General features: G+C 41.2%; 1 protein-coding gene across 2 annotated transcripts; it reads right to left on the bottom strand.

The window, feature by feature from the left end:
• Positions 1 to 454: 454 nt before the first annotated feature.
• Positions 455 to 12,646, bottom strand: GPR12 (G protein-coupled receptor 12). 2 transcript variants are annotated; one of them, XM_074815947.1, is made up of 2 exons: positions 12,506 to 12,646; positions 455 to 11,905 (listed from the first exon to the last, which is right to left on the bottom strand). In XM_074815947.1, the coding sequence occupies exon 2, from the start codon at positions 11,889 to 11,891 to the stop codon at positions 10,887 to 10,889; it is 1,005 nt and encodes a 334-aa protein (XP_074672048.1). In that variant the 5' UTR covers positions 11,892 to 11,905; positions 12,506 to 12,646; the 3' UTR covers positions 455 to 10,886. The 2 variants fall into 2 exon arrangements, with proteins under 2 accessions (XP_074672048.1, XP_074672049.1); XM_074815948.1 differs by having other exon boundaries at positions 455 to 11,902; positions 12,506 to 12,615.
• Between the last annotated feature and the right edge of the window lie 967 nt (positions 12,647 to 13,613).

Here is a 13,613-nt window from a genome sequence, read left to right as displayed (position 1 = left end):
TAGCAAGGCCCAATGCAGATCCTCTTGTACATCCATATTGAATTTTGTTCCCCAAAAATGAGCGTGTACAACGATAACAAATGGCAGTGTGTCAGAAGAGAAGCACAGTAGAGGTAAATTAACTTGGATAAGAAAAGTAAACTTGGAAGGGCACCCTGGCTTTCATTTGCAACTCTACATTCAAGAATTCCTGTTAGCTCTTCTTTCAGACTTTTTGTACAAAACTGTAGTGCCTGGTATTTCCTTCTGCAGTGTTAGTGGATGCAGGGGATCTACAGAAGTATAACTGAAGTTTGCACATCTGAATTTAATCCTTCAAGTTTAGTTAGTGTCATCGGCTATCTCTCTGCATTGGAACATATTTGAATTTATATTTTCAGAAAGAATATTGTTTTGTTATTTGAAACAGAATGTGAAATTCAATGAAATGAATCAGACAACATTCTTTTTTTAGAAAGGAAAATTTATTTATGGTTACATATACCACATATAAAATTAACATTTAACTGAAACATGTAATTGTTTCAATCATTTATGACTAAACACTTACAATGTTGACTACAAAACTGTACAGTTTATATTTAGTAACCGATTCTTACAGCATAGTGCAATTGTAACATTTTATAAACAAAATAATTTGTGCCTTTTTTTAAATAAAGTGCATTAAATTACTATCTTGTAACAACAAGAAGCTCTGTAGTTGCAATCCAAAGCTTTATTCTTAAGGGAAACTGAGGCAAAGATGTTTCACTTCCTTTTAAAATTACTTCATATACTGGCAAGCTATGGTTCAAACCTCAACCACAGTTAAATGAAAAAAACCCTTCAATTAGTATAAGAAATAACCACAGACCTTTATGTATTAAACCAGTAATTGGTTCTCATATGAAAAGCACATCATGCAGAATTTAAAGCCATCTGGCTCCTAATGAGATATGTAGTGTAAGAACTACCCCCATGCAACTGCTTTTGCTAAAGCTTTTAGAATTCAGCATGGCACCACACTGCAGTCTGTAGTATCAGGAGTTTACAGGAATCATATGAAGTTTCCTAGGAAAAGTTCTCTCTGAGAATTTCATGAGATAAGCGTGGTAAACCACAGGTTGTTTTTAATTGCATTTGGCAATTAAAAAAAAGTTGGAGTTTAGTTAGTAAGTCTAGAAAATTACAAATGGTTTTACTAGCCCAGGGTATTCCAAATTTCATGGCCTGAAGTTAAATACAGTTTTAGGGCTTTATTTCAGAGGCACAGTTATAACATTTTATCCTATGAAATGTCTTCTTACTTGTAAACACATATACGACCAACTTCTGTAAGTTTTGGCTGTGACAGTAAAGCTGAGATCAAACAAAGGACGACACAACTGTAGATTTTAGCCCCAAAGAGTAAAAAGATGCAGACATACGAAATGGATAGAGGTCTAATGTGGCTCTTTCGAGAACTAATGACAAAAGTAAGAATGCCTGTTTCCTTCAATGGGTTCTGGATGAGGCCCAACAGAAAAGTCTGTATTCTTCTCCTCCTCCATACATACATGGGACTGCTATCAACTTCAATGGAAAATATATTTGAGCACATACACGTTACCCTAGAGACTGCCCGAGTATTTTGCTGTGTATGTAATCTAGGCAATTTACCTGCCTCTTCAGCTGCAATACCCATTCCACACTTTTGGCACAAATCACTGTTTCTACATTCTGGAAAACTGCATTTTCCTCCTATACATTGTAAGCTGTGGGACCAGCCTGGGTTCAGAAGTAGACTACTGTATACTCAGCCATGCTGCTCTAGGACAGCTGCCGCATAAAAAGGTGCCTGCTGGAACGTGCTAACTCACAGCAATGAGTTATTCTCCTCCTCCCAGACTAAGTGAAGTCTCTGCTTACATTGAAAAGGAAATACAAAAGAAAGGAGCTGAAATTTGGTTGGAATGTGACTAAAGAAGGCTCACTATTTTCTATCATGTCTTCAGAAAGCTCTATCTTGAGAGCAGAGCTCCCTTCCAAACCCAGCAGGCTTTGACTCTGCAATCAACACTGTAGAGCAGCCTTGCTTCTGTGCTATTTTCTCATGAGCCCTCTGGGGCAGAGGCACCACAAGGCAGACTTGAGTGCTGCTCATATATTAAGGGAGTACACTGTCTGTCAGAGGGCAACCAAAGAGCAGCAAAACTAAAACCCATGGATGGGGAGCAACTCCCCAAGCTTCACAGGGACACAAAAGTACATCCCTTTCAGGATGTGGCTATCTCAGTTTTCGAAGGGCTGGGTCATGTTGCTTTCATTTGCATACTATAAAATATCTCTTCCCTGAAAGCAATGGAAGCTGAATTCTTGATTATTTTGATGATCTTAGCAAACACTGAAGTAAGAGGAAAATTCTATGGGGCCTAGAAGTAACCAATACATTAAGAGCTCCATACCTAGGTCCTAAATCTTACAGGTCCGAGTCCCTTTTCCTAGAAAGCCCCTGAAGCATATATGTATTTCACTTCCCCTTTAAAAATAAAGGTATAAGGTTTTTTTGATACTGCAATATTCCCCAGATCAGCATCAGCCAGGGCAAAATGTGCACCTGTGTCATATGACTGTGAGGACTGCTCATGACCTGTGCAGTCCTGTCACCAAAGCACCTATGAAAGAGAGAGAGAGAACAGGGTGCACAGAACATAACTGCTATATAGGCTCATGCTAGTGATCAATATCCTTCTTGTATTCTGTCCCATCTGTGGCCATGTAACACATTCCTGTAATCCCACAGCTGACAGTGGGATTTTGTCCAAATTAAACACATGAGAATTCACCTCTCTTCCAAAACCTCTGGATTGTCTTTGTTTGTTGAAATACCAACTACTTACCACTGAATCTTTCAGTGTTTGCAACACTCATACAAGTTTGGCAATGTTTTTCTTTAATCACATGAAACTGCCTCGCCAAAGACGTTCCACTTTGACCATTACAACATCAGAGGCATAGAGCACATCTAGCATATCATACATATAAAAAGTAAATTAAATAATCATAATAATTATGTATATATTTAAGTATGTAATGATGCTATTTAAGTATGATAGCTCATAATAATTAAGTTAATGGCATACCAAAATACTCTAAGAAACTGTTTCTCCACTCACATGTAATGTAACTAGTACTTAAGTTCTTTAAGTTGAACCTGGACATAAGTATTGCCTTTTAAAAATTAGTTTATACCTTTTAAAAAAGCAAATCTATTTTGTTGACATCGATTCCTTAAAAGTGAAAGGCCACTCCATTTTCCAAGGTGGATCCTTGCAGGATGCAGTCTTCAGCATGTGCAGTTAGTATTGGCTTGCTTTTTCCTTGAGAAACCGGGACTAGGCCTCTGCTCAGACATCATGGTAGATCATATAGTTGGGATCAAATGGTTTGAGGAAAAAAAAGAGTATCACCAGTATAAAGCAAGCAGTAGCAGTTCACTTGCTTCCCCACCCCGCATGTGTATCAAATAAATTTCCAGTGTAAGGCAAACACTCACTGAAGTTGTTCAATGAAAAAGTGCTGCTGATAAATTTGAAAGGGTTATAACAAACTATTAAAACCTTTGTAATTAAGCTTTTACCAAAGAATGCAACACTGTACTTATGAGAGACAGGTTCTCAGAATCATAGAATGATTGAGGTTGGAAAAGACCTTTAAGATCATCAAGTCCAATTGTAAATCAATGTTTGTCTTCAAACAGAAAGGACTGTGCCAAACATCTTCCTATTGGGGAACAATAAAAAAAAAGAAAAAAAAAGAAAGAAAAAAACAGAAACACCTCCCCACCCCGTAATCCTGTGGCCATCACCTGAATTACTCTATAATAGCAATTTCATGAAGTCGCTAAATGTGCAGTCAATGTCTGCAAGTACTCTATGCTTTTTAGAAAGGTCAGTTTTACTTAGAGGTAGCAGATAAACAAATCAGTTCACTAGTTCTGGGACATAAAAGTCTACCCACTACCTGGGAGGGGGAAATCCATAATACTATCTTGTCCAGTTAAATATCTAGCATGTCAGCAAGTTTGTAAAAATGGCCTTGGCATATGTAGAGTGCAAAACGAAAGGTTTGGGGAGGTGAGGACAATTTCTTTAAAAGCCAATTCAAGGAGTTTGGGATGGCAAGCTTAACAGACCTTTGTTTTAAAATTAGTTTTGCTCTCTCAACCCATTTGCAAAGAACCTCCACTGAAAAATCTCCCCTTATCCTTTCAATGCCTCTGAATTAGTCTTCATCACAGCAGTGATGCACTAGTTAATTGCAATATGGTTTCACTTAACCTACATTCAGGTTTGGTTTTTTCCTTCTCTTGTAGAAGTTTGTGTAACAGTGAAATATGCAACTGTTTCTTCTTGTCTGGCTTACAAGATCACAGTAATTGTGTGAATAAACTGCAGCATGGACTTCTTTAGTTTTTTAGTGCAAAGGCATACTGTTCTCAAGGAAACAGTTACTGCAAAGTTACAGACTCAGCTGCTCCTCAGAAGAAACAGAAATACATAATGACTTACTGTAAAATAATCTGCTGTTGGTTCTACTTTCATATTTTCCGTATTTTTTCACAAAAAACCCTCTTCTGATTTCAAGTGGAGCCTTGTAAGATTGTGCTAACAAGACAATAATGTGAGTTAAACATTTGAGATCAAGTTTTCAATGGAGGAGTATCTCACTTCTGATCCTATTTCCTCCTCTCTGTTCTCTGGACACCATTCAACAGGAACAGCAATACTGCCCGCCTCAAGGACACGGAACTGCTGCACTACACCCCAGAACAACGGCAGCCCCAGGGCCCGTCTCACATGCTCTGTGTATGTGAGGTAGGGTTCAAAATGGACAGTTCAAAACAACCTTCTCACAGGGGATGCATTTATTCAAGCATCCTTCCTATCCAAGCTCAAGCATCCATTCCCTCCAGATTCGCCAAGCCATAAAGACCACCATCCTCTCATCTTTCATCATCCACCTAACATGAAAGCACATATCCTTACAGTTCATCCACATTTCTGATCAATTAAAAGGAATTGCAATTCTTGGTCTGAAGAAGCCAGTAGCACCCAGTTTTATGGAGTAATTTCCTTTTGTACCAAAAAAGTATTTCCAGATATAGGACCTTTCAAGTTTACTAGGAGTCCCATCATTCTTTTAGTGACAGATGGGGGAGATATGCCTAATTTATCCTTCCTGTACTATTGCTTATTCATGACATGTAAATCATGCCCCTTTCCTTTAGTCTGCTCTCAATAAGCAGAGTTAAGAGATTTTTTTTTTCTCCACTGCATATCTCTGGGTCACCACTAAGCCAAAGTAAATGTGGCACTGAAAGAGAGGGTAAATCACCACTTTATAAAATGGCATTCAAAAACCAGAAAAAAAGAATCAGGAAATTGAAATATTATTTAAAATTGTGTTTCCCAGTTATAGTAATGCACTTTTTATCTGCACTGGCCTTTTTTTTCTGGTTAAGCACCAAATTTCACAGGTTTTTGAGTAGCCCTGCTACTCAAACAGGGCTTCTTGCTGACATGCAATACACTAAGTGTGCAATATGCTAAGCATGTGAAAATTTTGCTTTTCCAAGTTTACCACTGAAGCTATCAAACTGTTTTTGTAAAGTGGCTTCCTGTGGTATTATTAAAAAGATGTTGTCTAGTTGCAAACAACAACTCTGACAGCAAATAGCTATTTGTTCCTGTAAAGGACAGATTATTTACTGCATTTAATCTACGTACTGGAGCAACCTCTTGTTCTAGAATCAGTTGCTTCAAAAGGCAGCAAAGTAAAACCTTGAAATGATTCTCAGATCTTCTCCCTAAGAGATGCGATGAGTCTACGTGTAGATATTTAACATCATCTTTAATTATGTCTTTCATAGCTGCATTCTTGATCCCCCTCAAGTACACCACTGTGATACCTGTTCCTGAATAGTTGGCCAGTAGCACTTAAAAATATTCTTGAATTCTTACAACATAGGATCCATACCCAGTGAAAGTCTATCTGACATAGTTGTCTTCTTGCAGCAGTATGATTTAAAGAAATGCTGTTGGTCTTTTTCTGGTGCTACTCCTATACACCTAGGACTTGATCTGTCTACAGCTGGTGTGCAGGTATACTATTCTTCCCACTCACAACAGAGCTGTTACATCAAACTGTTCTGCACTGGCAACCATGCTAGTCCTCCTACTTTTGCTACAAAGCTTTTACACTGACTTGTGGGTATTCAGGATTTTCTAGAAAATTTCCAGAGTTGGTTTCTGTTTCAAGGACAAAGAACCATACAGTTTCTCTGATAAAGTGACAGAATAGCTGGTGTTTTTTGAAATAGCGACCACTCTGTCCAATTCTTATTTTTCTTTCTTTATTGTACATACAAAAAGCAGACCATACATATCTTCTCTCCATAAAAGTCAGGGCCAACATTTTGCAGACACGGTTCTGAATGTTACAGAACCACATTTTTTTTTAAAGTAATGAGTGTGTAGTTATGTTTCAGGGGCTTGGTTTGTAGTGATGCTATTTTAACCCAACTTCCAGTCACACTGCAGGTTGCTCATTGCTTTTGAGAGATGAATCCATAAGTATCTTATTTTTTAAAAGCTAAACAATCCCTAAGAAAATGAGGCAATATAAAAATAACTCTTTGGGGACAGAACAGGGGCTGGTCTAAGCCAAAATTCACTGCTGTCCACGGAGGGGTTTTAGTGACTTCAAGATGCCTCAAGACTGGCCCTGAACATGAAGGATGGTCACAGCTTCTTATGTCACTGAGTGTCCACGGTAGGAAGATGCAGCAGTGACAGCAGGCCTTTCAGCTTGCTTCCAGATACCTTGGGTATTGGTAGGGGGCTTTTTTCCATGATACCATAGCCTTGTTCTTTTAACAGCCAAACTGCCTTCAGGATGGGCTAGCACCATTTATCATATCCATCTTGATGGGCATGACAAATCCAGGTATTCTCAGTTTTTGTTTAGTGAAGAGTATTCTTAGTATTAAGTTACAATCGGGAATCCTGAACACAACAAATTTATCCATAGAATGCTGTTCAACTAAATGCCAAACAATGAAAAGAATAAAAATCCCCACTGCAATACATAATTCTCTCTTGCAAATAGCACGAATTCAGGATCCAAGAACTAAGGTAGAAGGTTATTGAGTAATTCTATTCAGGAACTCAGTAATTGTGGGACACTATTTCTCGTTGGTTTGTGTTACATCAGTCCAATAGCAACTGCTTAACAAAGGAAGACTTCTGCTTATGCAAGTTACTTTTTGTCTAAAGAATATATTGCTTCCTCTCTATTGCTCTGAGTTTACTCAGCAGTTTATAGTATCCGCAACATGAAGGATTTTATTGCTAAAAACATATTTCCCCTTATTGCTGAAATTTTACTGTTAGGAGAAATGGTTTAAAAGAAAAAAAGACAACTAAAAAAAAAATCCTCTCCCAAGCATTGAGGATGAATATATGAAAAAACTGACTACAGTAAATTTTGCCCATCAAGATACAACCTGTTACTAACTTTGGGTCAAGTGTGTTAATAAATACAAATGAACAATTCTTTAAACTAAAATACGCATTAAGAAAAATGTACTTTGTCATTACGATGAAGATATGAAAAATACTTCACTGTACATAGAATGGTGAATCTAACACCCCTGGTCTTACGCACAGGTGTTGTTTGATGGGACAACAAAATGACAGAATCCTGCAAGCTGGCTGGGTTTCTGCCAGTTTTAGAGGAATCTTGGGTGGATACTGGCACCTCACCATGCAGAACCAGGGCCTACACTGTTACTCTGAGGTGATAGCAGAGAATTGCTTAATGCTGCAGGGTCTGAAAAGTGGCTGTCTGTCAAGCGTTTCTTTTGTGCAAGTGAGGTAGGCAGCTTTGTACCCACAGCTCTGCCCCTACGCCGAAGAGTTCATTCAGAGGTGTGTTATACAGCATCTATACAGTACTGCAAACCAGTTAAAGTTTGGTTCGACAGCTGTGGGCACACCTATGTCATTGACTTCCAGAAGGATTTTCTGGCCTATGCTGCACAGTCTCAATTTAAGAACATATTTCTGGAAGAGGCAGCATCCTCACTGGAGGTCACAGCAGTAACTTGGGGAGGCATAATCATGTTTCTGATCTGTCTGTGGTAAAAGGTAACCATGTGCTCCTCCTCAAACGAGGGCAAATCACATCCCTATGAGCTAGCTTTGTGGGACTTCTATAATTAATCCTTCTTTCCTGCATTTGACTCACACTGCTCCTCAGGAGAGGAGCTTCCAATTACAAATCTCTCTGCTCTGGCACAAGGAAAAGGTCGGCTCCCCCGGCACTCTGGAGAGCCTCTGCAGATTTCAGCAGCCTGTGGAGTGAGGAAGATGACAACGACACTAGGTGAACCAGCACGAGAAGAGGGGACAACATTATCTCCCCCTGTGCTGTTTTCTTCTGGCTTCCCTACCACCCGGGTGTTGTGGGAAAAAACCACTAGTGCCTGTGAGGTTATCCAAGAGGATAAGAACAGGTCTGCATAAGCAAAACAACAGTTGTCCTCATGACTGAATTTTGGTCACAGTTGTAGTTGCTCATCTTCATGACACTTTTTAGCAATTTGATACAGAAGAACAAATGGGGGGGGGGGGGGAAAGAGGGAGGGAGAAACTTTGCATTACTTTAACTTCTTTTTTGCTTTTAAAAGAGCCGTTCTACATTATTCAGCCTCTCTACATTATTCAGCTCATGACTTTTACTGCCATTTATTCCCAATACTTTGCATACTTGCAAAACTGCAGGCATACATAGAATGGATATTTATGAAGTGATTATTTCTTATACAAAAATTCCTAACAAAATGCAATGACTAGAGTTTCATTAGCATTCAGAAGTAGATAAAGAACACCAATATCCTACACTGAGCAGGGGCCATAGTCTAACTGTGCTGAGCATCTGTAAATAGCAGTGAAGCCAAGGGAGCTGCAAGTTCACAGCTCTACTGGACCATGCCATGCAATTATTAAACTAATCACATTACAAAGTAAGAGCCAAATATCATGAAGGTTGAACCAAGTAAATAATGGAATTTGAACCCAGCATTGCAACTAAAATTAATTATTGCTCATAAAAATCTCTACAGAGCCTTGTTTACAGACAACTCATTCACATTTGAGATTCAGCTTTGTGTATAGCATATGATTCTTAACGTCACAGCAACTTTGCCACAAAAAGCTACAGTCATCCAAATGTCCATGTGAAAAGGACAGATTCCATTTGGAGAAATCCAGACCAGCAACACAGTTGTGTCTACTATCTATACTATACAGGTATATTTTTTCATTCAACTGTAAATATTGCTATTTTTACACTTTAGTTTGTTGGGGTTTTTTTAAACTGTAATGTAAGATACTGAAGCAACAATACGGTATGCTGACTTTGACATTCAAGGGAATATAACCTCCTACTGATGCCGGGGCATTAACACATTGAGCTCCCATCAACACTAATGGAAGTGGCACTATGAACTCCCATGCACTGACATTAGGGTACACCTTAAGTTTCACAAAGACATCTGCCAGGAAGATTTTCCCTCTGACAATCAAGTCTTCAAATTAGAAAACAATGTTATATTTCTAGTGCATTTTAATGCGGCTTGGGTAAAAGGTTAGCAGCAGTTTGAAATGTAACCATTCATGAGAGGAAGCTCTGCTTTTTAGACCAGAACTATCATCCTGTAACGAAGTGAGCTGACATGTGTACAGTGTGAAGAATCACAATCAGTAATGGATGAAACTGCCAGAAAAGGAGAAAATATTGTTTCGTGTTGCAGTTCTGGTTGCATACAATTGTGAACCAGATATGCTCTTAGAGTTTATAAACATCAGTATTTTAAATCATATAGCAGAACAATGAAAACAAGTGGTAATAGCTTTGGCTTGATAACAAACTTAAGGGAAACCATTTCATGAAGATGCTAAATACGTGTTGCAAGCAATTTGTAGGTTATTTTGTTAGATATTTTCTTATACACTTCTAAAAAGATAAACTTGTCTGAGAAACTTAGTGTTGCATCTATTACAAATGCACAGCCAAAAGAGGCCATATTGTTTCATCAATTTGAAAATCCCCCCTGAATTCCTTTTAAAATAGTATAATGAGCTCTGATGTCCCATATCTAAGTGAAAACATATGGCTGACTTTTGAAAAGGAAGGCAAAGCATATCATCTGTTTTAACATCCGGCCAGAACTCAGGAGAGAACAGGTAACCCTTTAAAACAATTATCAAGCTAATTCATGCTGAGATGTAAAGTAAAAAGCTATACAAGCATTTCCTCATTGAGAGCAAATTTGTTGCACTGAGATTATTACAATAAATACCATATAAATCAGTACAATTGGCCATTATTTTGAGAGTATTCGGATGATATACCAATGGGGTAACAGGACTTGGGGTTTCTTTTCTGTTTTAAAAAGAATTAAAGGGGAAAACATATCCTGTCAACAGACTGTAACATGCAGTATGACTAAACTCAATCACATAAACAGTTTCAAAGGAGGTATGCTGTTTCAATTTAATTTTAATTAGCAAACTTAATGTAAAATCATGGCAAACACGGCAAAGTCTGGGTAATATAACAAAAAGACCCTGAGCAACATTATAAATCTGTAAGAACACTGATTATTTTGATTTTGGAAATCTCCCTTAAACCACTTGATTCATTTTGGTCACTGGGGTTTTCTGTTTACAAAAAGGTCAGTGCATCCTGTGGTTTTTATATGAACCCATCACACACCATTTAATGAATGCATCTAAACCAAAGACAGCATCGCAAGAATGTCTGGAAAGTAACATGTTAAGGAGCATCCTCCTAGCTGCCAATCAAACATCACTGGGTGATCTTGCTCTCTGAGACAGGTTAGAAGGAATACAGCCACAACAGATGAGCCAAAGTGCCTTCTGTATCTCCTGGTTTCTAAAAGCATATATTACAGGATTGATGATGGAATTGTAGGTAGCTGGCAGGAGGGTGGCATAGGTGTATATAGAAGGATAGGTGTAATCTGCTATTAAAGAATAGAGCGTAAAAGGCATCCAGCAAGCAGCAAAAGTCCCCAAAATAATGGCCAAAGTAGACACTCCTTTTCGGGTGGTCACATAGTGGGAAGTGGCCAGGAAATGGTGTTGCAAGGCAATCTGATGGGCATGGCGCATCACGATTTTACAGATTTGAATGTAGAGCTGCAGCATGAGGGCAAACATAAGCAAGAAAGAGACCGAAAGGACAGCTGCATTATTTTTAGTGAGTGGTCTGATAACACTGCAGGTGGATTCATCTCTGAGGCAGTTCCAGCCCATTACAGGCAGCAGTCCAATACAGATAGATGCTCCCCAGAGCAATATAAGCATGACATAGGTAAAAGTGACAGTTCTCTCTGAATTGTAAGTCAAAGCGTAATACAGGGAGAGGTAACGATCAACAGTAATAGCCAGCAAGCTGCCGACAGATGCTGAGAAAGAGGCAACAATCAGTCCAATCGTAACCAGTTTCGTAGCTTCTGATTGCAGAAGGTATGCAAAAACGAAATTGATGATCAATCCAATGCCCGCTAAGAGATCTGCCAGCGCCAGGCTGCCTATCAGGAGGAACATGGGGGCACGAAGACTGGGATTATGGAAAATGATAAGAACCACAATGGCATTTTCGCAGGAGATAAGGGTCCCTGAAGTACACAACACAATGTCCCAGGGGTTTACCAAAAGCTCTGGCTCTGGGTCTACGACAGGAACCAGGGAGGAGCCTGCAGCTGAGGCATTCTCGGTAGAGCTGGCTTCTACATGATCCTGAGGCAGCCAGCTCAAATTAACCTTCAGATCTTCATTCATTTTAACCCCGTCTTCTTCAACGGAAAGACATTTTTTTTAATAGTCAGACACAGCACTGGTTACAGCATCCCCAGAGCATGCAACGCCCTAGACAGCAACACCAATCTAATATGTGCAGGCAGGCACTTGTTACATAAATGTGACAATAAAAAAAAAATAAAAACATTGGGGGAAAAAATACTTAAAACTGCCCGAGATTATCTGCCAAGGGACCGACACACGAAAACTGAGTGATCCTAACGGTAATTCCCTTCACCTGCATAGGGAAGAAGGCACAGGCACGGGAGGGAGCCCATGAAACAGCTAACACACACCCCCCTCCCACCAAGCGCTGCAATTTGGGGTGGGGGCCGGCTGTGGGGCGGTGTAACCCCCGTTATTCTGCAGCCACGATTTCAAAGTGGGCTTATTTTCGGTCACGGAGTGAACGGCCAGGATGGGGAGGAGGAGGGGGATATCCTTTACCGACCCCCTGTGAGGAAACCCCACCCGGGCTGTGCGTGTGGGAAGCGGGGGCGGGGGGGGGATATCCCCTGAGAATTTACAAACTCAACGCGGTCACCACACACACGCGGACACCACCACACGCCCCACGCACCCCCGGCGGCTGTCACCTGGGCTTTCCCCCGGCGGGTCGGAGAAAGGAAGGAAGGAAAGGAGGAGGAGAAGGAACAGAGGGGTCGCCGTGGTCCCTTCAAGGCGGCAGCGGGACCGGCCGCCCTCACGGCGGAGGGCGCAGGGCAGGTGCGCGCCCCCTGCGCGCGCGCGCGGCGCGCGTGTGTGTGGCGGGAGTGGGGAGGGGGGGGCTTCCTCGTGCGCGCGCGCCTGCGCAGGTGCCTCCCGCCGCGCGCGCGGGAGGGGGGGGGAGAGGGGCGGGGAGGAGCGGGGGGGGCACCGCCCCTCTTCCCCCCCTCCCCTCCTCCGCGCGAGCGCCCCTGAGGTAACGCCGCGACTGCCCTCAGAGAGGCAGAGATGGCGGTTGTGGGGTGTCCATCCCCGGCGAGCCTCAAAACCCGATGATAAGGCCCAGAGTGACCCTGAGCGAGCAGCAGGGCTGATCTCCAGAGGCGCCTTTCATGGCTCGAGCCTCCCGGTGTGTAACCGCAGGAAAATGAAAATAAGACTATGAAAGATTTAAAGGAGCGACGCGCGGTAGCAGGTCTAGAGCAGGTAACACCTGGCAGCGTGCAGGGAGCCTGGGCATGGGATGCCTGCCATCTTAAGAGGGTGACATTAAGGGACACGTGGGCAGATTGGCAAAGCTGTCACTTATGGGATAGTGCATAGTGAGTTAGGAAATGAGCTTTCATAGAAACCACTGGGCCAGAGGAACCACACCAACCAGCTTTAAACGCCAGCTGGAGATGTTTGCGTGCAGGAGATAGCCTCCCAAGGTCCCCCATATTGTCAGTGGAGAGAAGCATGTCCTCCAGGACATGCCAAAATAAAGGGATGAGTTGGTCTTTAGACGAGCCCAGACAGTTTTAAGAAAACATGCTTTCTCCTCATTTACACCACCATATACCTAAAGCACTTTGGAAAACGTGGCCCTGATGGCCAACTGGAATCTGGAGGGAAGATTTCCTTCTCCCTTGTTGTGTAACGTGCTCGGCAAGCGCGCGTGACACCGTCCTTCATTCCGGTCTACCTCAATCACTGTGCTAAGCCTTGGGAAACTTTGTTGGATCATTCCAGATGATTCATTCATATTCCTAGTGACCC

The sequence above is a fragment of the Strix aluco genome, chromosome 2, assembly GCF_031877795.1.
Source record: "Strix aluco isolate bStrAlu1 chromosome 2, bStrAlu1.hap1, whole genome shotgun sequence".
In the NCBI taxonomy this organism is placed as follows: Eukaryota; Metazoa; Chordata; class Aves; order Strigiformes; family Strigidae; genus Strix; species Strix aluco.
This window is presented reverse-complemented; position numbering and strand designations above follow the sequence as displayed.

Excerpts from the sequence above, each read along its gene's own strand:
- GPR12 (XM_074815947.1), bottom strand. The coding sequence starts at position 11,891 with ATGAATGAAGATCTGAAGGTTAATTTGAGCTGGCTGCCTCAGGATCAT.